The sequence below is a fragment of the Achroia grisella genome, unplaced genomic scaffold (genome assembly GCF_030625045.1).
Source record: "Achroia grisella isolate CSIRO2021 unplaced genomic scaffold, CSIRO_AGI_Agris_v1 utg534, whole genome shotgun sequence".
Lineage (NCBI taxonomy): Eukaryota > Metazoa > Arthropoda > Insecta > Lepidoptera > Pyralidae > Achroia > Achroia grisella.
In genome coordinates, this window is record NW_026712920.1 from 1,916,023 (window position 1) to 1,942,336 (window position 26,314).

At 34.6% G+C, this 26,314-nt stretch overlaps 3 protein-coding genes across 4 annotated transcripts in view; 1 reads left to right on the forward strand and 2 right to left on the reverse strand.

The window, feature by feature from the left end:
- LOC131847434 (uncharacterized) overlaps positions 1–1,089 on the reverse strand; it is a 104,663-nt gene extending 103,574 nt beyond the window's left edge. Inside the window, exon 1 of the mRNA XM_059197018.1 lies at positions 579–1,089. Coding sequence (XP_059053001.1) covers positions 579–707 — 129 coding nt within the window. The 5' untranslated portion in view covers positions 708–1,089. The remainder of the gene's footprint in view (positions 1–578) is intronic.
- Positions 1,090–4,403: 3,314 nt separating this feature from the next.
- LOC131847437 (protein FMC1 homolog) lies at positions 4,404–5,759 on the forward strand. 2 transcript variants are annotated; one of them, XM_059197027.1, is made up of 3 exons: positions 4,528–4,552; positions 4,628–4,691; positions 5,324–5,759. In XM_059197027.1, the coding sequence occupies exon 3, from the start codon at positions 5,340–5,342 to the stop codon at positions 5,664–5,666; it is 327 nt and encodes a 108-aa protein (XP_059053010.1). In that variant the 5' UTR covers positions 4,528–4,552; positions 4,628–4,691; positions 5,324–5,339; the 3' UTR covers positions 5,667–5,759. The 2 variants fall into 2 exon arrangements, with proteins under 2 accessions (XP_059053008.1, XP_059053010.1); XM_059197025.1 differs by having other exon boundaries at positions 4,404–4,552; positions 4,628–5,397.
- A 958-nt stretch (positions 5,760–6,717) lies between these two features.
- LOC131847416 (short/branched chain specific acyl-CoA dehydrogenase, mitochondrial) overlaps positions 6,718–26,314 on the reverse strand; it is a 36,113-nt gene continuing 16,516 nt past the window's right edge. Inside the window, exons 3-9 of the mRNA XM_059196996.1 lie at positions 15,322–15,422; positions 14,572–14,778; positions 13,303–13,473; positions 11,295–11,458; positions 9,428–9,572; positions 7,381–7,516; positions 6,718–6,941 (exon numbers count right to left, since the gene is read on the reverse strand). Coding sequence (XP_059052979.1) covers positions 6,763–6,941; positions 7,381–7,516; positions 9,428–9,572; positions 11,295–11,458; positions 13,303–13,473; positions 14,572–14,778; positions 15,322–15,422 — 1,103 coding nt within the window. The 3' untranslated portion in view covers positions 6,718–6,762. The remainder of the gene's footprint in view (positions 6,942–7,380; positions 7,517–9,427; positions 9,573–11,294; positions 11,459–13,302; positions 13,474–14,571; positions 14,779–15,321; positions 15,423–26,314) is intronic.

Here is a 26,314-nt window from a genome sequence, read left to right on the forward strand (position 1 = left end):
GACCTTAAAATAAAAATAGGGTCAATAACAAGCCACTGTCTCCTAAATACACACTTGTATGCAAGGGAGAGCATATTGGTAGCAATGAGAACTAGTGACCCCATTGCAGCAATTGGTATATTGCTGCAATGGGGTCACTAGTTGTCAGGTCAGGCTCTATGCGGCCCCTCTTGAAGATGATCTTGCCTAATTCCTGGTGAGTAGGCAACGATGGGCTAACTGACCTGACTTCAACTCATCTTATCATCCTCCACTGGTGCCCCGTCAGCGTATACCTTTATCGCAGGCTGATGGATCATACCATTGTCGTCTATTAAAAAACAACTCTTTACAATAGGAGCTACAGTCAGTCTTCGACAGTCTAGTCCAGTACAGAAGGTACTTCGAATCTGAAGAAACGGTGTAATCCTGGAGTGTTTGGCAGATACTTTATAACATACATAAATACTTGGAACAGTGAGGTTGCTCTGAGAAGCTTTTGTGGAGCTACAATGGCCCAAATGGGAGGTTGAATGTGAAAAACAGTGTCTATTTACATTTACATGAAAATGAGTCAATATAGGTAATAATAAACTTACATTTAGATCATATCCACTTCTTATCCACGACCTCTTGTTCAGGATACCACCGACATATTTTCTTCTCCACTTAGTCAACAATCCATCGTTCTTCCTCTTAGATCTACGGTTCACCGTGTAACGTTCCATTTTACGTCACAACGTAACAATCAATGTATTTGACATAAATTGTTCGCACCATAAACACAAAGTCACGACACGATAGTTGCAGTCTACGGACACGGTAAAACTAAATAAACATAAAAAACAAATCTTGACCACCGGACCACATTATATGTTATATAAAAAGTAACGAAGCGAACCGAATTAATTACACCTTTCTGAATAGATTACTCTAAAGCGGTCATAACTAGTGCTACACTCGTACAAATTGCAACCACTCTTAGTTGCTAATAAAAATTTGAAAGTTTATTTAAATATTTTCAAAAGAGTAACTAAAATGGAACGCAGTGGAATTAAAAAAGAAAAAATTCAAAATAAGAACGGTAGAGTTTTCGCGCGCTTACTCAGGGGAGCGTTACAAAACGTCGTCCTGTGACTAAACTTGTACGGCTAATAATAATGTATGGTACACTTTATTGTCGCCTTATTCATGTTACGGTATGTTGGAACGAATACGGGAGCGTGGTTTGAATGCATCATCCATAGATTTCGATTGTCGGTATAGTACAAAACACAATAGGCACTCGATATGCGTAGCATTTGTTGTCCCTCATGTTAGTAGGTAATTTCCCCAACCTAAATTCTCGACCAAGGACGTTTCGTATGCTGTGTGGGAAGTAGGTTTGTAGGACAAAAGTATAAAAGCCTTCGTGCTACCAATATATCCTCGTCTAGCTGTTTTGTTATTCGCCTCATAGACTGTAGTATCCATAAAACCAACAGTCTGGTATCTGGTAAGTAAACCATAGAAGATAGTTATCATCTTCTATTATCTATAGAATGCAACATCTTAAAATTAGCGTACTGTATCATGTACACTGCTGTAGTATATCCACAGCATCATATGGATAGACGAATGTACAAAGCCTACAATTATTTAAAATTTCCGAATAATGTACCTAATATGATTTTTTTGGTTTGTTATTGGTGTTGTCATCACCGGAAGAATGATATCAGAAATTCAAAATGGTATACATTTTTTTAGTGTCGTCGTGCAGATTAGGTTTTTCCAGATTAATTACTAGGTACTACTATGTAATATTATATTATCTGTGGTATTATTAAGCCACAAATATTTAAATAAAACCCCGACATAAAGTGTTGGTGTTGTCCCCTAAAAAATATGTCATCAGGCATTAAATTCGTCGTATATAATTTTATAGAATGTTACAAAATAATAAATAAATAAAATATAAATAAGTAGTTTTTTAATTGAACTACATATCTTATTTATTAACTTTTAAAAAAATAAACCGTTTCGAAATCGGGTCATCTGTTTGGGACCTATAAATACTATAGAAAGACATACAAATAGATTGTTTTATACATAAATTGTATATTTTTTATTTTTTGCGTTGCATCATTAGGCAGAAATTGCATATAAAGTACAAGGTGTGTCTAGAAGAGATGTTTTTTTATTTTTTATAAATCGAACTAGATACTCTAGTGTTGTAGGGCGCACTTATAATTTTACTTTTGCAAAAGCGGACAAGTATTTACTGATGGTGTTCCAAACCCGCGAAAAGATTATAGACTGACTTAAGGCACAGATAATATGTTTAAGGTAAACCCTGCCTGACGGATATAATTCTAGATAGGGAAATAGTTATAAGCAACTATTTTACTTTCTTACAGGTATGCCATCGGCTCATAGGTACTTCACATGTTATAGCAAAGTTTGTAGAGATTTAAAACATTAATAGAAAGCCAAAGCGTTCATAAATTGAAATTTTTAAATATAAATTGCATATTTTATTTATACTATGTACTTGCCATGATCCCATAATCTATACTTATATAATATTATAAAGCTGAAGAGTTTGTTTGTTTGTTTGTTTGTTTGTTTGAACGCGCTAATCTCCGGAACTACTGGTCCGATTTGAATAATTCTTTTTGTGTTGGATAGTCCATTTGTTTAGGAACCTTTATATAACATATACGCTACGACCAATAGGAGAGGAGCTGCAATGAAAAATATTGCAAAAGGTGGGAAAATGAAACGCAGACGAAGTTGCGCGGGTCAGCTTTATTTTCTATGTGACGTCTAGTCCAGAGTAGTCTACCGGGTTCTATTTCCGTGGGTGGTATTAAAATTGGTATGCAAGTGTTATGTGCCGGTGAAAATGTTCGTGCCGTATATGAAAGGATAGTAATGAACTTCCCGATTACCAAATATTGATTTAAACTAATTAATTACAATAGTTTTTATACGTAATTTATAATTTAAGAATAATAAAATATATATATACGTAACTATACTAATTACATACTATTATAATATGGAGAACTTTAAAACTAGACTAGGCTGTACGGTCTAAGGATCGTTGCTCCATCATTGGAAAAAGAGATGGTTGAATGAGAAAAAAATCACCATATAGGGTACTGGCACCAGTAGTCAGCCTTTTAGTGGTAAGTCTGAGTTCAAACTTATATAAGAAAATATTAGAAAGAGTAAATTGAAAGTCTTTTGTATAATAACTCATTTATTAAACTTTGTTAAAAAATTAACAAAAATTACAAATTTATCCTTTAATAACGTGAAAAATACTTTTTAACAAAATAAGGCACTTTTCACCAGTGCTCAGCCGCCAAAATCTAGTACTCAGCCATATTGCCACCAGTGGTCAGCCTCTCTTAAGATCAATAGTTTCAAGCTTAAAGATTAAGAACATTAATAAATAATTAGTCCGGTCATAGAACCTAAAAGGACTTAACTGTGCCCTAACAATCACAACAATCAAATACCTATCTAACTTATATTTAAATCAGTCGGAAACTTCTTTAGTAACATCAGTATTTAAAAAGATTTCAAGTTCTTCTTCTTCTTTCTAAAAGTCGCCGATTAACAATTTTTTTAGGAGCTTATCTTCCTTACAGGTTTCTGTGTCAGGAGTTTCAGGATATAGAAGTATATTACTGAGAATTTTAATTTTATTTTGTTCTGATTTCCACTAAATCACAGTCTGTCTTTGTGTATTTTACGCTCAATTCCTTATCATAATCATAATTTTTCTTCTTTGTAGTCTCCTTCACTTTACTTTTGGTAGAATCTAGAGCTGCTTCTTTTCTTTTTTTGTATAAAAAACAATTTAAATATGGACGGTTGAACACTGGGTCTACTGTCACCAGTACTCAGCCATGTAACAAACTCTAACTATTTAAGTGGCCGACTATTGGGTTTTTGACAAACAGCGTTAAAACCAGTAGTCAGCCAGGGGTTTGAGTACTAGATAATGTATATAAAAATGGGACCCAGTAGTCGGCCACTTCATTATTTAATAATTCTTAAGAAAAACATGATACTTTTATATATATATGTAAATTTTAATACAATGTGGCCTAAAATTAACAAAAAAATTAAATAAATTACCATTTTATGTGAACGCTTCTCACTAATAAAAAAATGGCGAGCACGCCGCATGTCGCCTCGTCAGCCGATGACGTCGAAATAGATTCATATTTAATGTACTTCGCAGCCACGTAGCTATTATGTTTGGATTTAATTCTAGCAATGAGAAGTTATAGAAGCTATTTAAAATAATTTGATTAGGTATTTTCTGTTATAGCGCTATTCTATTGGTTTTAAACCGAAAAAGGCTGAATGCGGGGAAAAAAAGTGCCAATATAGTCTTGAGTCAGTCTGACTGTCATTTTCATAAAATTTTAGAAATGTCAAATTTCCGTCGCGACAGTGATGGTTTTCAAATAGTAAAAACAAAGCGATTATCAAAAAATAAACAAACTAAAATCCCTACTAAACAAACGAATTTTGAAACACAAGAGGTTATAATCGATTTTGAGAAATCTACTCGGTGATTATTTATATAAATATTACATTTTTATCTTTAAAGTTTGAGGTTATCTTATATATTGTTTGTATTTTTTAGACGAATACAGACCGCTGTAGAGGAATTAAGAAATTCAAAGTACACCGAGGACGCATTGAAATCAGTAAGTAATGTAATATCGTCTAGGAAAGTTGTAGAAATCGTTTGTTTTGGACTAGGACATATCTCCGAATGTCACATTTCTAGGCATCAGCTGGCCTTTTTATTGTGTATGAAAGACTACTGTGATCCTATAAAGGTTTTGGTACACGATCCAATATTTTACCAAGGCGAATGTGACATATTAAAGCATTTTAATATTGAAGTAATTGAGCAAAACATTGAAGGTAATTATGTAATTTCTGATCGCGATATAACCCTACTTTATTTTCCTCACTGTCCCAAACAGTTGACGAATAATTTCCTTTGGACTAACTGGGGCCTGAAACTATCAAATTGTGTTCTTATTTGCAATAGTTTTAATGCATTAATAGAAAGCCAACCCAGTAGATTACTATCAGAAACAGTTACCTATATATATAAAATATTTCCGTTTACATCTGAGATTGTACTGGAAAATAATTTCAAATACACTGATATATTTAATGACACTTCAATCCACTGGTTTCCCAAAGAAAAATTAGATACTGTGAATGAAGATTTATGGAAAAAAATTGATAAACCCACTTATGACAATACTGAGGAATTTATAACTTCTCAAATGGTAGAAAAGTTGAAACTTTGATTTGTTTGAAGGTCTAAACTGTGGACAATGGCTTCGATTACATCCAAACCTGTACTTGTTACATTAAGGCAGTTGTTGTCGGAAATACGTAAACAGAGTACAGCAAAGAAACTGTCTGATAACCAAATGGTTCAGTACATATTTAAACAGTATCGAAAATATCAGACAACTGATCAACAACTATGCAAGGCAATTGATGAAATGCATTTTAAGGCACGCACATATGTCGACTACTTGAATAACTCGAGGATGTATAAAGAAATCAATGTTGAATTTAAGGGAAAAGGAGAAAGGTCAGTTGAAGATACCGCAAAGATGGTTGGATTCAAATTGCCACATGATCCAAAACCTTAAATATGCTCCTTTAATTTAATCAATGTAAATATTAAAAATCTAGTTTGTTGTACAAAATAGTAAATAAAAAGCATATACTATAGAATTTTGTTTTATTAACAATAGGGTTGTAAAAGGACCCAAGTCCATTTATATGTGTTTATATTTTAGATGACATAACAAACAATATTTTATTTATGCTGTTTATAATAATGATCTAATGATCTAATATAAAAAAAAACCCTGTTACAAAATCAAAACATATAAATTTTTATTAAGAATGACCACTTTCATGCATTTCAATGTAACTATATTTCTTTACAAATATTTCGAGATACAGTATTACAAATATATATTATAATTAAAACTTTAAGTAAGTTTTTTGATAAAAAAATAAAATCTCACTTTGTACATAGAAGATAATATGGACTTTCCATATTTATTAATCTGATAAAATAATACCCCAATCTCAAAATAATTTCAGGACGAAAGTGATATGTATGTAATTTATCATTATTTTGAATATTCAAATCCTTTAAAATAATAGAAATTTCATTATCTTTATACTTTATTTTATACAAGCTATGTGATTTGAAATTGCATTCAAGACTTGTTTTCATAAATTTTCTAAAGACTCCTTGTAGTGATGTGTAGTGTTACATTTACTCATATATAAGCACATAAGTAAATTAGCCCTGTATATACAACACAGTAGCACTTAGATGCAAAATAAGTAGAGCTCAACTCTGACGAATAGCACTATATATTATGGGTAGACATACATTCATCATTATTGTAACTACTTGAAAAGAAAACTGAGAAAGAAAAAAAGAATATTATAATGTAACTGGGATCTTACAACAGGTATATTTCTAATGTATTTTATTCCCTCAAAAGTCTCTTTTTTTCTCATTTTATAATTTTTAAAAATAGTGCTTAAAATTTTATAACAAAATTTTCATATTCTTTTGTGAAATTTAAATTTTCCTTTTGTACAGAACCAGAGTCTCCTTATTAGAATTAGATAATTTTTTCTTCCTGTAACATCTTATATGAGTTCTATTGCAATTAACTTAAAATACACCCAAAAATATTCGTCGTTACAGTATTTTCTGAATTACTGTTTATATTCCTTCTCTATGTACTTGGCTATTGTTTGGAGTTGCATATTGCTGGTGCCTTCATATATAGTGCCGATCTTGGCATCTCGATAGAACTTCTCTTGGGGAAAGTCGCGTGTGAATCCGACACCACCCATGAAGTCTATGCATTTTGATGTCAGGGTTTGTGCAATTTCTGAAAAATAAATATGTTTATATTTAGGGTAGAATAAGGTTTTAACTTCAAGTAGGTTTTAAGGTAAAATATTACATCTAATATATTTTGTTTAACATTCTTGTAACAAACAATTTCTATGACGGTTAAAAATATTGGTCCTCTGATTTCTACAGTAAATTAACCGAAACCGAAATTTTATTTTACTATTTATTCCTTCAATTTACTTGATTTATTATCAATCGAAGTAGACCGAAGTATCAGTAAAGTAATAGCTATGAGCAACGATGTTCTCATTTTAACTTCTTGTTATAATTTTATGCATTCATAAAAGTAACTTTACAAACTACCACAACAGATTTTATTTGTTGCCAGCCGAAACATACAAATACCCCAATTCAGATATTGTAGATAAGTGTATTAAACCTAATTCATATCTATTCTTCATCATTGTCTTTACCTGAAGCGTAATATTTAGCCATGGCTGCTTCCTTCACGAAGTCCTGTCCATGTTCCTTCAAACGGGCTGCGTTGTAGGTGAGAAGTCGAGCTGCCTCCAACTCGGTTTGGAGATGCGCTATTTGATAACTGATACCCTGTGGAATGAAATAGGTATCATTCAGAAATATGTCCATCAATCATCATGTCTATTTGGTGGTGTGTATTGTATGGAGAGGGGATGCTGTGTGTGTGTATGTCTCTTGGAGTGTGTCATGTTACCCTGAAAAAAGAAATAGGTTATCTTTAGAAATATGGGATATATTTCTAAAGATCAAAGCAAGCATCATATCTATGTGGTTGTATGTTGTGTGGTGAAAGGATGCTATAAGTGTGTCGGTGTGTCCCTTGGAGTGTGTTATGATACCCTGGAAAAAAATAGGTAACCCTAAGAAATATGTCCCTCAAGCAAGCGTCATATCTATGTGGTGGTGTGTGTTTAGTGGAAAAGGGATGCAGCAAGTGTATGTGTTTACAAATTTAATATGATAAATACTATTTATCAATAATTAATACTAATCAGAATCCTATTAAAAACATATCAGCTACGTCATTATGAAATAAAAGGTGTGATCGCCACACCTTTGGTTTTAGCCTATTAAAAAAATATGTTACGTGGGAATATCACATCTTTTGATTTTAGTAAATATTAGTAAAAGGGAAAACAAAGAACTTTACAAACTACCTACTGATTGCAATAAACTGAGATATGGAGATTTTGTATTACTGATACGGAGCTCTCTGATCGATCCCTTCCAACCCCCTACGTTTGATCCCATGCCCAATTCAATCGACGATCGAAATTGTGACTGCCTGAGACGAACCGCGCTAAGAACCTCTAGCGGTGCCCTCGGACTAAAGTCGTATTGTAGCAGGAATTAGCTTTCAGCCAGTCCATAAGTCCTGCGGGTTTGGAATTCGTGCTCTAAACTACAGTTTAGAGCATCAATTCCAAATTCCCCTTCTTTCGTCCAGCGAAGCTGTAAAGGCCAGCTGCGGTCTGCATTATAATAGTTCGATAAAAAACTGATGCGCCGTGTATGTAATTTCAATTTTATCTTGATTTCTTGTTCACGTACGTGGAGATGCAAATGAATAATTTATCCCCTTAAACTGTAGTACCAATGTGATTGTACTTAGTTATAAGTGCATAGTAACTGACCAAGGCATGGTGCCAAGAGCTGTGTTTGTGAGCACAAACATTTATAAATTGTAGTATATTCTTATCAGTTTACAAGCACTCCTCGTGGAAGTTAATATATTTTAATCATTTATTCGACTTTTTTTAATCCCTGAATTAAAAAAAAGTCTACTAAATGACTTGTACAACCTAAAAGTACATGCCAGCCCCTTTGTACCCTAAAACTAATAACTACATCACTTCACCAGTGAGCAAATTGCCTTAGCCGCACTATCTGAAGCACAGAACACAGAATCTGAAGGACCGGCTAAAACAGTTTGTATGGCACCAACATCAAATATATTAATTTTATGGTCTGACGTTATTTTGTGTCGTAGACTCTCGTTACTGGCATCCATCCGCATATATATGTATCCGCATAGGTTACATCATCCCATCCATCAGCATATAATATACATCCTCTATTGTGCCATATACTTCACAATGTGAATTGCTTTTGTCTATCAGGTATGGAAACTTTGCCTGGATTATGTCCAGAACGGAGTCTATGCATTTTTACAATGAAAGATCGTGTGCCCCTCACATAATTGCACCAAGGCACCCAGGGAGGTTCTGGTTCTGTATTGCCTTGTACCAAATGCTCTTAGAATGAGATATACTATCAAAATGGGTTTTCCATTTCTTAAATACAATTCTTTTAAATTTATGCAAAACTTCGGAATAATAATGAGCTATCTCAGTTAATCTACTATTTAAGACTGCTTTGGACAACCGATTTGCCTCCTCATTGCCTTTTATACCTATGTTGGAATCCACTATAATTTTATCTGTGATTAGAATTTTAAAATTATACGTATTAGAAGTTTACCTGGAATGAGTATATGCTTTTTCCAAACTGTTTCCTTTCTAACGTGTACGGTATGGTTGCGTCCATGCAGCCCTGACAGAGGCCAATCATCTGCGAGGCGATGCCGATTCTACCCTCGTTGAGGAAACCAGCTGCGTATTTGTAACTGAAATTTTATTGGAGAATAAGATATTGTTGGGAGGAACTTGGCTGGCTACTTTAGTAGTTTTGGCTCTTCTGATTTATTTTAAGTAGCTATTATATTTATTAACTTTTGTCTATTTGGCAGTTTGTATCCACACAAATTCTTAAATGCTGAACAACTAAATAACATTTATTTAAAAGAGCAATACACCAGTTTCTAGCTTGTTATTCTTGTGATGAGTCTGCTTTCGGAATGACCGTTAAAATTAAAAAAAATATTATATGACTATTCAAAGTGCATATATTAAGTTTATTTAAATAAAGATTATTTTTAATCCTATTTTATCACACTCTATGGTCCAAATGCGGAAACGGGAATTCATTACCAATTAATTCACAAGCGAGTGCAGATGGCACTCCACGCCCATGGAAGGACTTATGGAGAGGCTGAAGGCCAACTCTCGCCTGACAGATATGGCTTTGGTCTGAGGACATCGCTAGAGGTTCAACCTCGATTCAGGCCGTCATAATTTCGATCGCAAAAAATATATATATTAGCAGTCCCATAACGCAACATCTGCTTAGTTTGGTACTAGATGGCGTTAGGCGAATTGACCTAGGTTATTATTATAATGAAGATCATCAAAGAATGATCGAAATCTGTTCCAAATTTACGAAGACATTACGACAAACTAAAGTTACAGTTGCGGCCTGATAACCTTTTCCTTATTGACGTCGGTTGATAAAGGAATCTCAATACAAATCAGTAGCGCTTATCTAAACAGTTTATTTAAACTATCATATAGTAGGTATACCACTAGCTATACACACGACCTCGGTGGTCTAGCGGTCTAGCACACCGCTTTACGACCGATGGTCGCGGGTTCGATTCCTCGCACGGCACAAACATTTGTATTCATGAGTATGATTGTTTGTATCGGTCTGGGTGTTTTCTATGTATAATAAGTATGTATTTACGAAAAAAAAAATATCTATGTATTTGTATCAGTTGTCTAGTACCCATAACACAAGCTTTAACTAGCTTAACTCGGGTCTAGATGGCGCTGTGTGAATTGTCCTGAGATTATTATTATTATTATTATACCAAACCACCAACGACTAACTACGATCACATAAAGTATTAATTAACTTTTTAAAATTTGACGCAGTCATGACATAGAACAATATAAATAGAACGCGATAAGATCCCGTGATTTATTTAATGATTGTGTTAGTTGAGTTGACTACAAGGAGGTTAAAAATTGTTGCGGCCTCTTTGGCAGGACTGCTTGCTGGCCGCTTATAAGGTATAACTAGGAGAGACAGAACAGTTGACTATAGACGCATACGACCTATACGAAGACGGATAACTAGGTATTTTGTAAATATAGCTTATGTGTTATTCTGATGTAAATATTACTGTAAAGTTTCATCAAAATCCGCTCAGTAGTTTTTGCGTGTAAGTTCGTTCTGTTCTTTCTATTAAAAGAACACTCACCCTTTACCATATTCTCCGAGGATGTTTGTTTCTGGTACTTTGACGTTATTGAAATGCACCATGCAAGTTCCTGACGCGCGGATACCCAGTTTGTTATCTGGTTTCTATTAAAAGAACACTCACCCTTTACCATATTCTCCGAGGATGTTTGCTTCTGGTACTTTAACATTGTCGAAGTGCACCATACATGTTCCTGACGCGCGGATACCCAGTTTGTTATCTGGTTTCTATTAAAAGAACACTCACCCTTTACCATATTCTCCGAGAATGTTTGCTTCTGGTACTTTAACATTGTCGAAGTGCACCATACATGTTCCTGACGCGCGGATACCAAGTTTGTTCTCTGGTTTGGCAACTGTGAGGCCTGGTGTCTCACGCTCCACGATAAAACAGGTTATACCTTTATATCCCTGAAATCAAATCAAAAATCTTTTTTTCATGTAGGATATTTTAGCCGCTAATGAACGTAATTTTTTTTCATAAATATTTTTTCCCTACCGTTCAGTATACGGATTCAATTCAAAGAGGAACTGGCAAGAAATTTAATTGAATACAATATATAAGAACGTGACACAAAATTTTTATATATTAGGAATATAATATATAAAATTTTCGTGTCACGTCGTTTGTCCGCGGTATACAAAACTACTGAACCGATTATGACGAAATTTTATGTGTAGTCCGTAGACACAAATACAAAAGTAAAGGTCCATATGGCATTTTCTCCAGTCGACCATAGGGCAAACAGAGATTATCTATTTGATTAAATATTTTTTTACCCCTAAGTGATAATGGTAGGCTTTCACTAAAAATTTCTTGTAAAATAAATATTTCTGGCTTGAACAACTTTTTTTTCCAAAATTTTATATATCCATAAAAAGGCCCAAAAAAAAACTACTGCATAGAAGTAATTGAACTGTGTCACACAAAAGCCTTGCCAAAACAAAAGTGTGAAGTTGAGTTCGTACAAAATTAAATCTTCTGTCGGAAAAAACAAACTTACTTTCCGAACAACCTCTACCGTCCGTTATAAAACTGATTAAAATCAGTTAAACTATTATCAAACATAATATTAGTGTCAATAAGTTTAAAACGTGATAACGCCACGAGTTGCGTAACGACACTATTATAAACATTGCTGTTTTGCAATTATATTGTAAAACTAGCCGTTCCCACGACTCCGTTCGCGTGGAGTTTAACTTTATTTTTCTAAAATAAAAGTAGCCTAAGTTACTCCTTATTACATCAGATACCTGCCAATAAAAGTCCTGTCAAAATCGGTCCAGCCATTTCAGAGATTAGCCGGAACAAACAAACAGACAGACAGACAGACAAAAATTGTAAAAAAATGTTATTTTGGTGTATGTGCCGTATTTATATTCATATGCATGTAGTAAAAAACGGTTATTTCAATATTACAAACTGACACTCCAATTTTATTTATATGTATAGATGATTGATATCTAAATACTATGTCTTGACGACTGGCTTGTAGATGAATAACACCGCATTATATTTTAACAGGCTGATAGTTTTTGATGATTCTTTTATTAAATAAGTTATGTAGTTAAATAGTAACTTAGTAGGTACTACCTATACAATTAATTGTAACCGATGGTCTCAATTTAATTTGAAATTACTGATACTTTTTTAAGTTAATCGAGTAGGTGTTATTTTGCGGAAGTCCATTTGACTACTTGATGGATTTCTATAACTTTACCAAACTTCGGCGACCAAACCGCCGAACTCGCCGTAGAGTCAACACTAGGCATCCAACCTTTATCCGAACTCTATTCAACGCCTGATGATGCCTCGTTCAGAGGCGAAACACGTGTCGCAAAATGGGTGTAGACTCAATAACGGTCGGAATTTGATCGCCACTAGAAAAGGTCGTAACGGTAGTCAAGTTTCCACACCGAATATTTGTGGTCTCACACATGCTTATTGTAAAATAAATCCATCAAGTAGTAAAGAGACACTTGTTCGAACGGAATCGAAAAGTTCTATTGGCAGCCACCAGGCCGGGCCACTTTCACTTTTCTTTAAATTCTAATGTCACTTCAAGAATTAAATATATAAGTATTACAGTCCCCTTTTATATTTTACTTATCCTTTATTAGTAAGGACCTAATCACACTTCAATTTTATTTATTTGTATAGATTTCCACTTTGTTTCTTGACAAAGATGGTTCAGGTTTATAGATATTCTATTTGGCTTGATATATGACAAACCATACGGCGTAATTCTTTTTACCTTTGAAGGGTCAGCATTTGCCATGACTAGGAACACTCCAGCGACATCTGAGTTTGAGATCCACATCTTGGAGCCGTTGATGATGTAGTTATCACCTTCCTTCTTCGCCACAGTCTTCAAAGCGAAGGCATCGGAACCGGATGTCGGTTCCGTCAAGCAGAAACTACCAGCCTGATGATATAAGACTTGGATTAGTACATAAAAATATAACGTTATAATATCAATGGTTATTGTTTAGTTTTAGTTGTTCATATACGGAGTTTTTAGTATATGTGGGAAAGAGAAGGAAGCATTATGTCATCTCTAGCACACACTGCTGTCGTTATGCGGGCATTAAGCTGTAAACAGCGAGTGAGAAGAAACAGTACAATATCTATTTGCAAATAAGTTGACCGTTCGCCAGAATGAATGTCCCATGTCAATGAAACATGGCAGTTGCCGTCTATATGAATAGCATCACGCATTGCCATTCCCAAGTACTAAGGCGTTATGCTTCCATACCGTGCCTATAAAACAGTTGAGTTTCATGCGAAAACTTCTCATCCGAAACTGCCATCTGAAGGGAGGAGGTTGTTAGTAGAGTAGACACACAACACGACCCTGTGGCTAGCAGTCAGGTTGACCTCCGGTTTCCCCTGGAAACTATCGTGATATCTTCCTGGCGAATGTCACGATAATCCAACTGACCTGACCTCATATTCATCTTGTCATTCTCCACTGGCGTCTCCCTAGCATATACTGTTAGTGCAGGAGGGTGTGTATTTCCATAATCATCCATTAAAAAAACTGCCATGTGAATTGGACCGTAAAGTTTAATAAAATAATAATAGAAATTGACAAAAAAAGTGAGTAAATTCTCCAACATGAATAAATGCTTTAGAATTTATAATTATATTAAAAACATTGCTTTTAACAATAACATCGCCATATTGTATTTGTACAAGTGTATTGTTATAGTCTGTTGTATTTTTGGTTGTTTTGTTTATCGCAAATGAAATAGATAGCTGTTATTGTTGTTTGTCCTTCATTTTAGGGTTTATTTGTTTGCTGATATTAATAAATGACAATAATATTATTATCGTCATCATAAAACCTCTGCAGTCAACTGGAGAATGGCGTCACCCAAGGCGCGATCCTTAGCCCTTTACTTACAGTGTTTACGATACTCTATATAAATTGTTGCTACATCTTGTAGACTGCTCTACATAACGTATGCTGACTCGTGGTTTACACTCTGAAATATCTATAGTACTATATTACAATACTCACGTATTCTGTGCAGAGTTTCGTCAAATACTTCTGCTTTTGTTCCTCAGTCCCCAACTTCATGAACAGGGAGTTTACGAGTGTGTTATGAATATCGACAAACGCAGCCACCGCTGGGTCTACTCTCGACAGCTCTTCTACAACCAGCATCATGGTGAGGAACCCGCAGCCACTGCCGCTGTACTCTGTGGGTGTCTCGATGCCCATTAGCTGAAGATATAAATGTTAATTGTATTTTTTTTATATAATAACAATAGCCCTGGACAATTTACACAACATCTGGTCCCAAGGTAAGCAGAGTTTATGTTATGGATAGACAACGGATATAAATACTTTAATATTTTTTTATGAATACATACATAATATAAATATAGAAATCACCTAGACCGATTCAAACAATCATACTTAATGCGAGCGAGGAATCGAACTCGCGACGATCGGAAGTAAAACGGTGTGTTAAATCGCTAGACCAGCGAGCGGACAATTTTAATACGTAACATATATTAAAGGACAATAAAAATAAACATAATTGACGTCTACTGTATGAGTATCTTTGTCTTATCTGTTTTATAAATCAAGCAGATGTGTGCGATTGAAGGCCATTGCCCAATGATGGAATACTGAGGCGTAACAACTTGTTCTCTTGAGTGGCAACGCGTGCTGCTGTTTATGTATACACCCTTAACAACAGATGGAGCCGTCAGCATGTTTGCCATTCCAGTTACATAAAAAATAAATTTAAATAGTACGTACGCCATTGTCAAACAACAGTTTCCTGACTCCATCATCAATTCTATGCTCATCCTCCATTTTCCTCACTAGTGGCAATATTTGTTCGGTCGCCAATTTTCTAACTGAAAAATAAATAATTAAGTCATTATTATGGAACAGGTTTTTTTTCACTTCTGACGCAAAAAGTGTTATAAGTTCAAGTATTTAGTTGGCATTGAAACGAAAGAAGAAGAAGAAGAATATTTCGAGTTATATCTGTGTATCTGTCGGTTGCATCGTAGCCCCTAAAGCTCTAAATAAAGAAACTGATTTATGTTTTTTTAAAAAGACATCATCGAGATCGTCCCTGCAATTTATTGAGTTTTTTTTTAATGGGAACGTTTATTAATGTTTTTATTTAATAATTACATTTTTTGATTCTGTATTTTTCAGATACATCTACATTATGAAGAAATGCAAATATATGTAGTAAATTTATAGTAAGATATTTAAATATATGTAGCTATTATTTGTTAGGTAATAGTTCCTTGTACATTGGACTTGGTTTGGTAAAGATATTACATATTAAGATATTTAATTGAGGGTATTGATTTTTTGCATACGGTATGATAACAGAACTACCGTTGTATAGTCATTTTTTTAGTTGGAAAAAATGACTCGTTTAGATACTAAATGGTATTGAATATGAATTCTATCACATTTTGTCTGTACCTACATAGACTATAGATACACAAATTATCATAGTATAAAACAAAGTCGCTGTCGCTGTATGCTAAAATCTTTAAAACTACGCAACGGATTTTGAAGTTAATTTTTTAATAGATAGAGTGATTCAAGAGGAATGTTTATATGTATAATACATGTACACCCGGGACGAGTAGCTAGTTAAGTATATACATAAGAAATCTATTAGCACAGATAACATAATACTATTAGTAACACTTTCAAACACATAAATAATAATTAATAATAATTAATTAAATATTAAGATTAAGACTGAGTGCAAACTTAAGAGTATGTGATCTCAAACCACATAATCTTAGAACTAATTAATAGTTACTTAATTACTAATGTAAAAGATTATTTTTTCTTCTGAGTTGAATTTTTTTTGTTGCTATATTTGGTTAAACAAGTTGTTTCAATAAATTTATTTTATTTATAGCACTAAGTTCCCTTGCAAATAGAAATTACCTTTATAGTCAGTTCATACCGTTAATATGGCCATCACCTGGCCATATTCACATACACTGTCGGAAGTATGGCCATTTTCCCAGCTTTTAAAAAAATTAACACAAATCCTAACCTATCCGTTTCTAGGTTTTTCCGTGCCCGCGATATATTACCTAAATAAATACGTTATCAAATTAATATTTATTAGTATCTTTTCATTGTTATAAAATACGTTATTTCTAGTGTCAAACCTTAACGTGGCCATATTCGACCCAGGTACCTTATATAAACTAGCTATGTCTATAGCTCAATATTATGCATTCTAAATAACGCACACGTGATTTTAATTTAGCCAATCAGTTTGTTTTTGTTTTGTTCAACTTTTTTTCTCGCTGTTACGTGTGAGCTGAAGATAGGTAGGTACAAGTATATCGTTCATCCATCTATATATGATATATTTTTTAATATACATATATAATTTATATATATAGATATATGTATGTATACGACGGTCTCTGTGGTCTACAGATCGTCGCAGGTTCGATTCCTCGCACGGTACAAACATTTGTATTTAGGAATATAATCGTATCAAACTCGGTTTTTTATACATATATATATATTAGTTGTTTTATTATATAGTATGTATATATAATCTAAATATTTATATCAGTTGTCTAGTACCTACCTATAATACAAGCTCTATTTGATTTGGAACTAGATGGCGTTGTGTGAATTTGACCTTAGACATTATTATACTATATTATTTATATTAATAACTTATCCAATAACAATAAATATCTAATATATAAAGATTTATGGATAACCATTTTCGTACCTACCCAATAAATAATAATAATAATCTCAGGACAATTCACACAACATCATCTAGACCAGTGATTATATATCGACCTCCAGGGTCTATAATAAACTGCAACTGGGTACTATACATATAACTGATACAAATACATAGATATTTTTTTCGTAAATACATCCAAATCGCTACAAATAATCACGAATGTTTGTGCCGTGCGAGGAATCGAACCCGCGACCATTGGAAGTAAGGCGGTGCGTGTGCTAAACCGCTAGACCACCGAGGTCGTCAAAACTTTTCCCTTGTTTACAAAATCACACGTAATACCGAGTACGACTTACTAAGTAAATAATTAATAATAGTACACAATTATGAATGTTTATGAATATATTATATACTTGTAATAATTTATTACGTCAATATTTTGACGAGTGAAGTGTGTTGTAGGTTGTAGGGTGCTCAATCGGACATGTTGTTACAACCAACAATTCTGCATATTTTTGGCCGCAGCCAGCCTTGAAAGCTTCACCGAACCATAGGGTGCGAGTAGAAATGGCACTTCAAAGCCGCGGAAGGACTTATGGAATGCATAATCATTTTAATGATAACATAACCGGACGAATATGCGTAAAAAAAAATGATAACGACCACAAATCAATATTGAAACATTTGTGACGAGTGAAAATTGTATGATATGAAATGATCGGAAAATTTCATGTCATCGTCGGTTCGATGACAGACTCGCTCTCGCTCTTTCACTTGATTCGTTCATTTACCAGTTGAATACTTCCAACTCGAGTTGGCAGAATTCAACTCCAGTTAACTCGAATTCACCGCAACTCGAGTTAACTCGAGTTGACACATCTCTAAGTAATTTGTCTCATACGCCCTAATTGCACAAATGAACATGTTTGTACTTGTTTTATTTCACAGTGTTAATGTTTTTTTTAAAGCTTAGATTTCAAGCTTTCAAATGACATATCATTTGTATTAAAATGTTGTATACATTCACTTAAAACCATGTTTGAATGCAGAGGTAGCGCTTGAGTTGATTTGGTTGCTCGCGTGTCTATTAACACAACAATTAAAAAAAAGGCTATAAGTTCGACTCCATGTATTTTTTTATTTAAGTTTTATTCAGTTGTCCATACTTGTGGCGGCGTGGTGGGCCGGGGTCATTGGGCTCTCTAAAATATGATCGAGCGCAGTGATGGCTGGCTCACCCGTTATACTCACGAACGGGTGCTATTTATAGGGACTGGTCTGCTCTGATATCTATGACTGATTCCCTCTTATTAATTGTTTAACCAGTTGGTTATATATTCAATATTTTTTCTATTTGAGTATTTAATTGAATTTGTGCTAATTGGTGGTTTGTATTCACACACTTAAACTTAAAAATGGAAAATAATAATAAAATTATTTAAAAGAGCAACACGCAAATTTCTTGCTCGTTCTTCTTGTAATGAGAATCTTCTTTCCGAATGAGCGGTAGATTAAAAAAATGTAATGACTATTCAAAAGTGCTTCAATGTAAGTTTATTTGAATAAATGATTTCTATTCTATTCTATTCTAAATACCCTTCTATCGAATGAAAAATATTGAAGCAAATGTATTTTCTATTAATAGTAGTCTTGGCAACAACTGATAAATTGTAACTTGTAAGTAGTATTATACAACTGTATTTGTGTGTCGAATTGTACTGATAAGAGCAGCCGTGAAAATAAACTTACTGATAAACGAGGTAATTGTTATAAATTGCTTTTATACTAAACTGACTATGTTTTTGTTTTGAGAGCTAAATTCGTCCAAATCTATATTTTTTAAATGAACAGGAGACACATTATTCGTTACAATGTTTAACTTAACTAAGTTACAGCACTCATCATTGATGAGGTTAAAATCGGGGATATGATTAATCGGGGATGTAATATTTAAAACATTATATTTTGGTATTAGTGTCGTGCTTTTACAATATCCAATACAATTATCAGGAATACTAAGTATGCCTGTGCCTAAGATGGTTGTTTCATATAATTTAGAATTTAAACAATCTATTGTGATCTTGTTAGGATCTGATTGTATGTATATCCATTTGTTATTTGTTAATGGTTTCCAAATGTCTAGTTTCCCTATAATGATTTTTGTTTCACACTGCGATGGTATTTCACTAATAACTTTTGTTAACATTTCACTTTCACATGTGGGCTTCGCGTCCACGGAATACACATTTTCTATATCACAGATGAAGTTTCCAGGGTTCACAGTTTTGCAGGTCTCCAGGTTGTCGAAAGTACAATAGTGAGATTTATCTTTGGTCATTGCTATATATCTATAATCAGGTATGATTAAACTAAACGAATTCGGTTCTTTAGAGTTATAGGGTGTTGGAAGACTAAGACTATGGAATAATACATATTCTCTGGTATTAACCAGTGGTACTTGCAGAACAAATATAATCTTATCATTTATATAATAACATATTACACTAGAAATATTTAAAATGAGATACATAGAATTAATATTTAATTCTACAGGTAATTCGAGGTCACTAGGTAAGTTTCTGTAGTTATCGGCAAGCTCTCGATATATTTGACTTGGTGTAATTATAGCGGGATGCAGAATATTCCGACTACTGAATAAGATGGCATTTATGATATCCTCTAACTGGAATGACAAGGTGAGTATCGTTGTTTCCAAGATACTAATTATTTCATTAACTTGAGCGAGCATTTGTAATTCGTCTGTAACTTCTCTCATATTTTTTACGTTTAACGAGAGGTTGTCGATAGCTTCACTAAGGTTAATTTCATTATTTCTTATTACATGTAATGAGTTATTAAAGTTTGTTAACATTGAAGTAGTAATCAAGATATTTTCTTTCATTAGTGAAGTCAACTGTCTTTCATCATTTTGCAAAGATTGTATTGCTTCATTGTATCTCAACCCATCTTCCTCATCTAACGAGCCGGCAATGTGTTTGAGTATTTTCCCTATACCTCCTATCCAAGCACTTCGTTTAGATCTGTTATCTATTAGGTGTGAAATGGATGCAAAATCTCTATTCATGTCATGGAATCGTACTGTCAGAGGTGATAATAATTTATTACATTCCGCATTAATTTCTGTTCGAGTTTTGTTACATAATTCAATTGTGGAGTTTAGCACAGTATAAATATTTTGTATATGTGGTCTGAAATGGGAAATATCTACAGGTATTAAAATTTTTAATTCAACATTATTAATTTTGAGACTGCCTAGGTAATCGTAATAAAGGCCTGCACTCGAGGTAATAGGCTGGGTATAATCTTGATGTGATTGGCCTCGAACAGAACTGTAAATAAGGGTTGTAACTATAGATACATATAGATTAAGGTGAGTTTTATAGCTAATACTAACATATATATTTATATATAAAAATATCATATAAATATATTAATAATTCCTATCCTAATCTATTTAGTTTATTCTAAATTCTTATTAGTATGAATGTATATATTTGATCATTAAAATACTACTAATTTTATCTTTATCTCCTAACTTAATCTATTTGTTCTAACCTACTGTATTCTATTCTGATTAATAATTAATGATAGTTACTACTAAAATTACTGATATCTACTAACCTATAGTATAAACTAACACTTACAGATTTGGTTCGACATTGGCTGATTTTACCTGGTCGAAATGATGTTTAACATGACGACGGTTAATGAGCAAGGTAAGTGTATTATTATTGTGTACCTTAATTATTTTATATGGCCCTTTCCATTGGGGCGAGAGCGCCTTGCGCATTCTCAAATGATTTTTCAGATATACGTATTCGCCAGCTTTATATCTAGTTGGACGAGTATGTGTGTCATAATAAGACTTTGAAGATTCTTTTGATTTTCTTATGAATTCTAAGGCTTTTTCCCTAGAGTATTTTAAACGATTCTGGAGCATGCGTACATAATCAGGATATGTAGCTTCCGGTATTTCGTTATAAATGGAGTTTGGCAAAAATGGTTTACTGCCAAACATGAGTTCGTAGGGTGTGAAATGTGTTGTGGAATGTACAGATGTATTGTAAGCAAGCATAGCCGTATAGACATAACGAGGCCAATTCGTTTGTTCTTCATTGACATAGGATCTAAGGTATTCCTTGAGAGTCGAATGACTCCGCTCGAGGGCACCTTGGGTTTGTGGATGATATGGGGAAGACCAGAGGTTCTTTATTTTAAGAAACTCACAAGTTTTCTTAAAAAGGTCTGCTGTAAAATTCGTTCCTTGGTCTGTCAATATTGATTTAGGGATACCGAAGATAGAAATGTAGTGGAGCAAACATTCACTTGTTTCTTCTGCTGTAATGTTACGGATCGGGTATGCAGAAGAGAATTTGGTAAGATCATCTTGTATCGTTAAAATATATTTTAACTTCGCTGTTCCTGCTTCAGGAAGTGGGCCAACTATATCAAGCGATATACGTTGACACGGTTCGGTCGAGGTACTAGTTATTTGCATCGGTGCGCGATTTATTTGTCTGAGGGCTTTATTAGTTTGACAGCAAGGGCATTTCTTTACGAATGATTCGATATCACTACGCATGTTTTTCCAGTAGAAAGTCTCCCGTATTCTTTTGTACATGCGACTACTGCCGAGATGTCCAGCAATTGGAATGTTATGATTTTCACGAAGTATTTTGGGGATTTCGGAGAGAGATGGGTAAATTATTTTATCTTTATATATATGTATATTAATGCCTGTATTGTGAAACAGGTACAGGAGCATGTTGTAGATCTTAATAAATTGATGGGTATCGAATGGGTTTTTGAATTCGGTTATAGCGATATCCGTATTAATATCGTTGTCTACATTAACAACCAGTTCATTTCTAATTGTTTTAATGCTCTTGTAAATATCATTATAATTAGATTTGTCAAAGTGGTAGACCTTGAAGAAAAGGAAATAGTACGTTTTTCCTTCGGACTTAAATGATATAAAGGAATTAAGAGACCTCTCTTTATTAATTATTTCTACGTTATCGGGTATATTATCAAGTACATTTTGTACAAAAGGATTGGATTCGTCTAGATCAATAGAAGTAGGTAAGAGGATGATTTTATATATTGACTTTGTAATATCTTCATTATGTTCTTGGATATTTGTGTTAAAAGATACATGTTTATTTGCCATTATTTTCAGGTAGGTGGAGTAGTCATCGTCGGGTAAGTCTGGACAATGGTTCGTTGGTGGTATTGGTGCAATATCGGGCTGAGTATTTGGAGTTGTGGATTGTGGATCACATCTTTCGGGTGACTTGTCTATTTCTAATGCACCTGTCTTATTGAGATTGTTAGATGACAGATTTATTTCGGGTATTTGCGGAATATTCTGGTCGAGATCTAAAGGATTTGGGGAAGGTAGGCTTGCGTCGGGTACAGGTGGAATGTCGGAATTGATATCGGGAAGATTTGGAGTAGGTATGTTTATTTCGGGTAGCGGCAATAGATCCTCTCAGGGCTGAAGGAGTTTAGTTCAGCAGGGTTAAATGATGGTGGTGATATTAATAAATCCATTAGATCTTCGTCTATGGGTATGGATTCTCTATCGACATTTGAGTTAGGTGTTTGGGTAGTATCAGCTTGGATTGGATTAACGGGATATCTAGATAGTGCGTCAGCGTTAGTATTAATTTTTCCCTTTTTATATTGAATGTCATACTCAAATTCTTCTAATTTTAAACGCCATCGGATAAGTCGCGATCCCGGATCTTTACACTTAAATAGCCATTCTAATGGTTTATGGTCAGTCAAGACGGTAAAACGATGACCATATATGTATGGTCTGAACACCTTTGTGCCGAAGATGACAGCCAGACATTCCTTTTCAGTTACACTGTAGTTGCATTCTGCTTTGTTAAGGGTTCGCGAGGCATATGAGATTGGACGATCTTTTCCTACGGGGCCTTGGGATAATATTGCAGAAATTGCGTAATTGGATGCATCGCAGGTTAGAAGGAAGGTTTTTGTAAAATCTGGGTATGCGAGGATTGGGGCAGAGACGAGTTTCTTTTTTAGATTTTCGAAAGCGAGTTGTTGTTCGTTTTGCCATTCGTAAGGGACATCCTTTTTTAGGAGTGATGTTAGAGGCTTAGCTATTTTAGCGAATTCGGGTATAAATCTTCTATAGTATGAAACTAAACCCAGAAATGATTTGATGGCTTTTGGGGATTGAGGAACAGGGAATTCAGATACGGCCTTTGTTTTCTCTGGGTTCGGTTTTACACCATTTTCGCCGATGATATGTCCTAGATAGGCGACTTCTTTTCTTAGGAATTCGCATTTTTCAGGTTGCAATTTTAAGTTGAAGTTACGGATTCTGTTAAAAACGGCTGTTAAATTATTAATGTGGGAAACTAGATCAGCGGAGTATATGACTATATCGTCTAAGTAAACGAAACACCGAGTTCCTTGCAGGCCAGAAAGACAATTATTCATGAGTTTTTGGAATGTGGATGGGGCATTCTTAAGTCCGAATGGCATTCTGTTGAATTGGAAATGGCCTTCAGGTACGGAGAAAGCTGTTTTGGGTGCATCTTCAGGGGATATGAGGATTTGATGGAAGCCGGAAGTGAGGTCTAGGGTTGAGAAATATTTGCTACTTCCCAATTGGTCAAGGATCTCGGATATTTGTGGGATTGGATAGGTCTCGCCGATGGTGATGTCGTTCAGTTTACGGTAGTCAATTACTATACGCCATTTGCGTTTTCCTTGGGAATCTAATTTCTTGGGGACTATCCAAATAGGGGAACTCCAAGGGGATGATGAAGGTTCTATAATATCCTGTTCAAGCATTTTGCTAATTTGGGATTTTACTTCTTTTTTATGGAATTCGGGGAAACGATAGGATTTGGTAAGGATTGGAACGTCACTGCTCGTTTTAATTTGGTGCTTAAGGGCAGTCGTGTAAGTTAGTTTGTCGTCTGTTAAATGAAAAATATCTGAATATTTGGAACAAAGTTCTATAAGGACTTCTCTTTCTTCCTGGTTCAAATGGTCGGTTCTTAGCGAATTGATGACGTCAATGGTCCTTTCAGATACTTCAGGGATATTCATAGTAACTGGAAAAGCTGCGGATTCTAAGGGTTCTACGCGAAGGTTTAGGTTGGTTTTGATATTTACGTAGGATTCTGAAGTGTTGGCAATGGTTAGATTAATACGATTATTATCCTTGACTTTAACAATACAGTTAGATATCAATAAATTTTCAGAGAGATGTTGATTGGTCACAACACCTTCTTTAATATCGGTTCGTTGTATTGAGCACTCGATGACAGTCTCGGTACGGGGTGGAATAACATAGAAGGGTTCTGAGAAGTGTAATTTTATGTTGCATTTTCCTAATTTTAAATTATCGTTTGTATAATCAATTTTGCAACCGAAAGTGGTAAGGAAGTCCGTACCGATTATGCCATCGTAGGGCAGATTAATATTTCTGATTATATGGAATTTAAATGATGTGAGTTTATTTTCTCTATAATTTAATTTTAGTTGGAAATGACCTTCGGTTTCTGTTGGTTCGTCACCGGGATCTATACCCTTAAGTTTAATTGGTTCTTTGATTATTTTTTGTTTTTTGTGAATGCAGCTTTCTTTCAAAAGACATATAGCGGAGCCTGAGTCAACAAGTAAGCAAAGTGGGATATCTGAAACCTGGGAGTCAAGTAGCACGTGAGGTAACAATCTCTTTGTTGTGTCTATATTGACCTCATAAATATTTGCCTCACTAGAGATATTTTGGATACTGGGTAAGATTGGAGTAATGGTTTGGGGCTGGTTACCCATGTGGTCACTGGATTTAGAAGGTTGGACGCTTATTTGGGGCTGGTTACCCGTGTGGTCCTTGGATTTAGGAGATTGGACGCTTATTTGGGGCTGGTTACCCGTGTGGTCTCTGGATTTAGAAGATTTGGTTATGGCATCGGCTTTTGTGGATTGTCTCGTGCGACACCATGTCGAGACTTTTATTCGTTTAAAGAATCTGTTTCGTCATGTCCTATTACTTCATTAGACTCTTCGTTTGGATGGTCGTTTAAGAAATTAACGCGTGGGGGCGTCCCATATGCGTTTCTACTATTGGTTGTGGGTTGTGGAACCTTATAGCGGTTATTATTATATTCGCGTTTCTTACACGTATAGATATCATGTCCAGGCGTTTTGCAATAACGGCAGAACGTGCTGGAACTTGCTTGCGGTGTTGGGTTAAATGGTCTGAGCGAAGTCGAAGGTCCATTATTAGGTTTCGGTACATTAGGTTTAAACTTGTTATGGTTGTTAATAATGGGTTTTGGTTCCGTCGGCAGGCGGCGATACAGTGTTTGCTGTATGCGCTCCTCGGATACCGCAAAATTAATGGCTTCGTTTAATGTTTTAGGAGACTTACATCTCACTATGTTCGAAATTCGGGGGTGAAGCCCCATGATAAAATGATGGAGGGCAAGATCCTCCATGGCTGCCGTTCGGCCAGGCAATTCTTTCGCTTTCGTGTTGGACAGTGAAATTTCTGTTAATAATTGTGAGAGGTAGGTCTCTATACGTAGTGCGTATTGGCTAGTATTGTCTGTAGGGCCCTGCTTGCATTCCTGCAATTCGGTGAGTAGGTGTGAGTAGTGTTTTCGTTCACTAAATTGCGTTTTCAGAAATTCTTTCAGTTGATCCCATGACGTGAAATCTTTTATGGAACAGGCAATTTCAGCTTTACCGTTAAGTTGGCTATGAATAAATTTAAATAATATAGGTCTTTGTAGTTCTGTAGCCAGATCGAAGGCATTTCATAATTTACTAAAAATTTGTTATTCCCTGTTACCATCATAGGGTTTTATAAATTTAAACAAAATATTGAGGTCTAGTTCAGACATTGCGAGGGTTGCTGCGGTTTTTCTAGTTATTCTAGGAGAAGACAGGGTGACTTCACTAATGAGTCCTGGTTTGGTGTGGTTACATCAACGTTTAGAGTAGTTTCTTCGACTTTGGGCAACTTTGGCATACTAT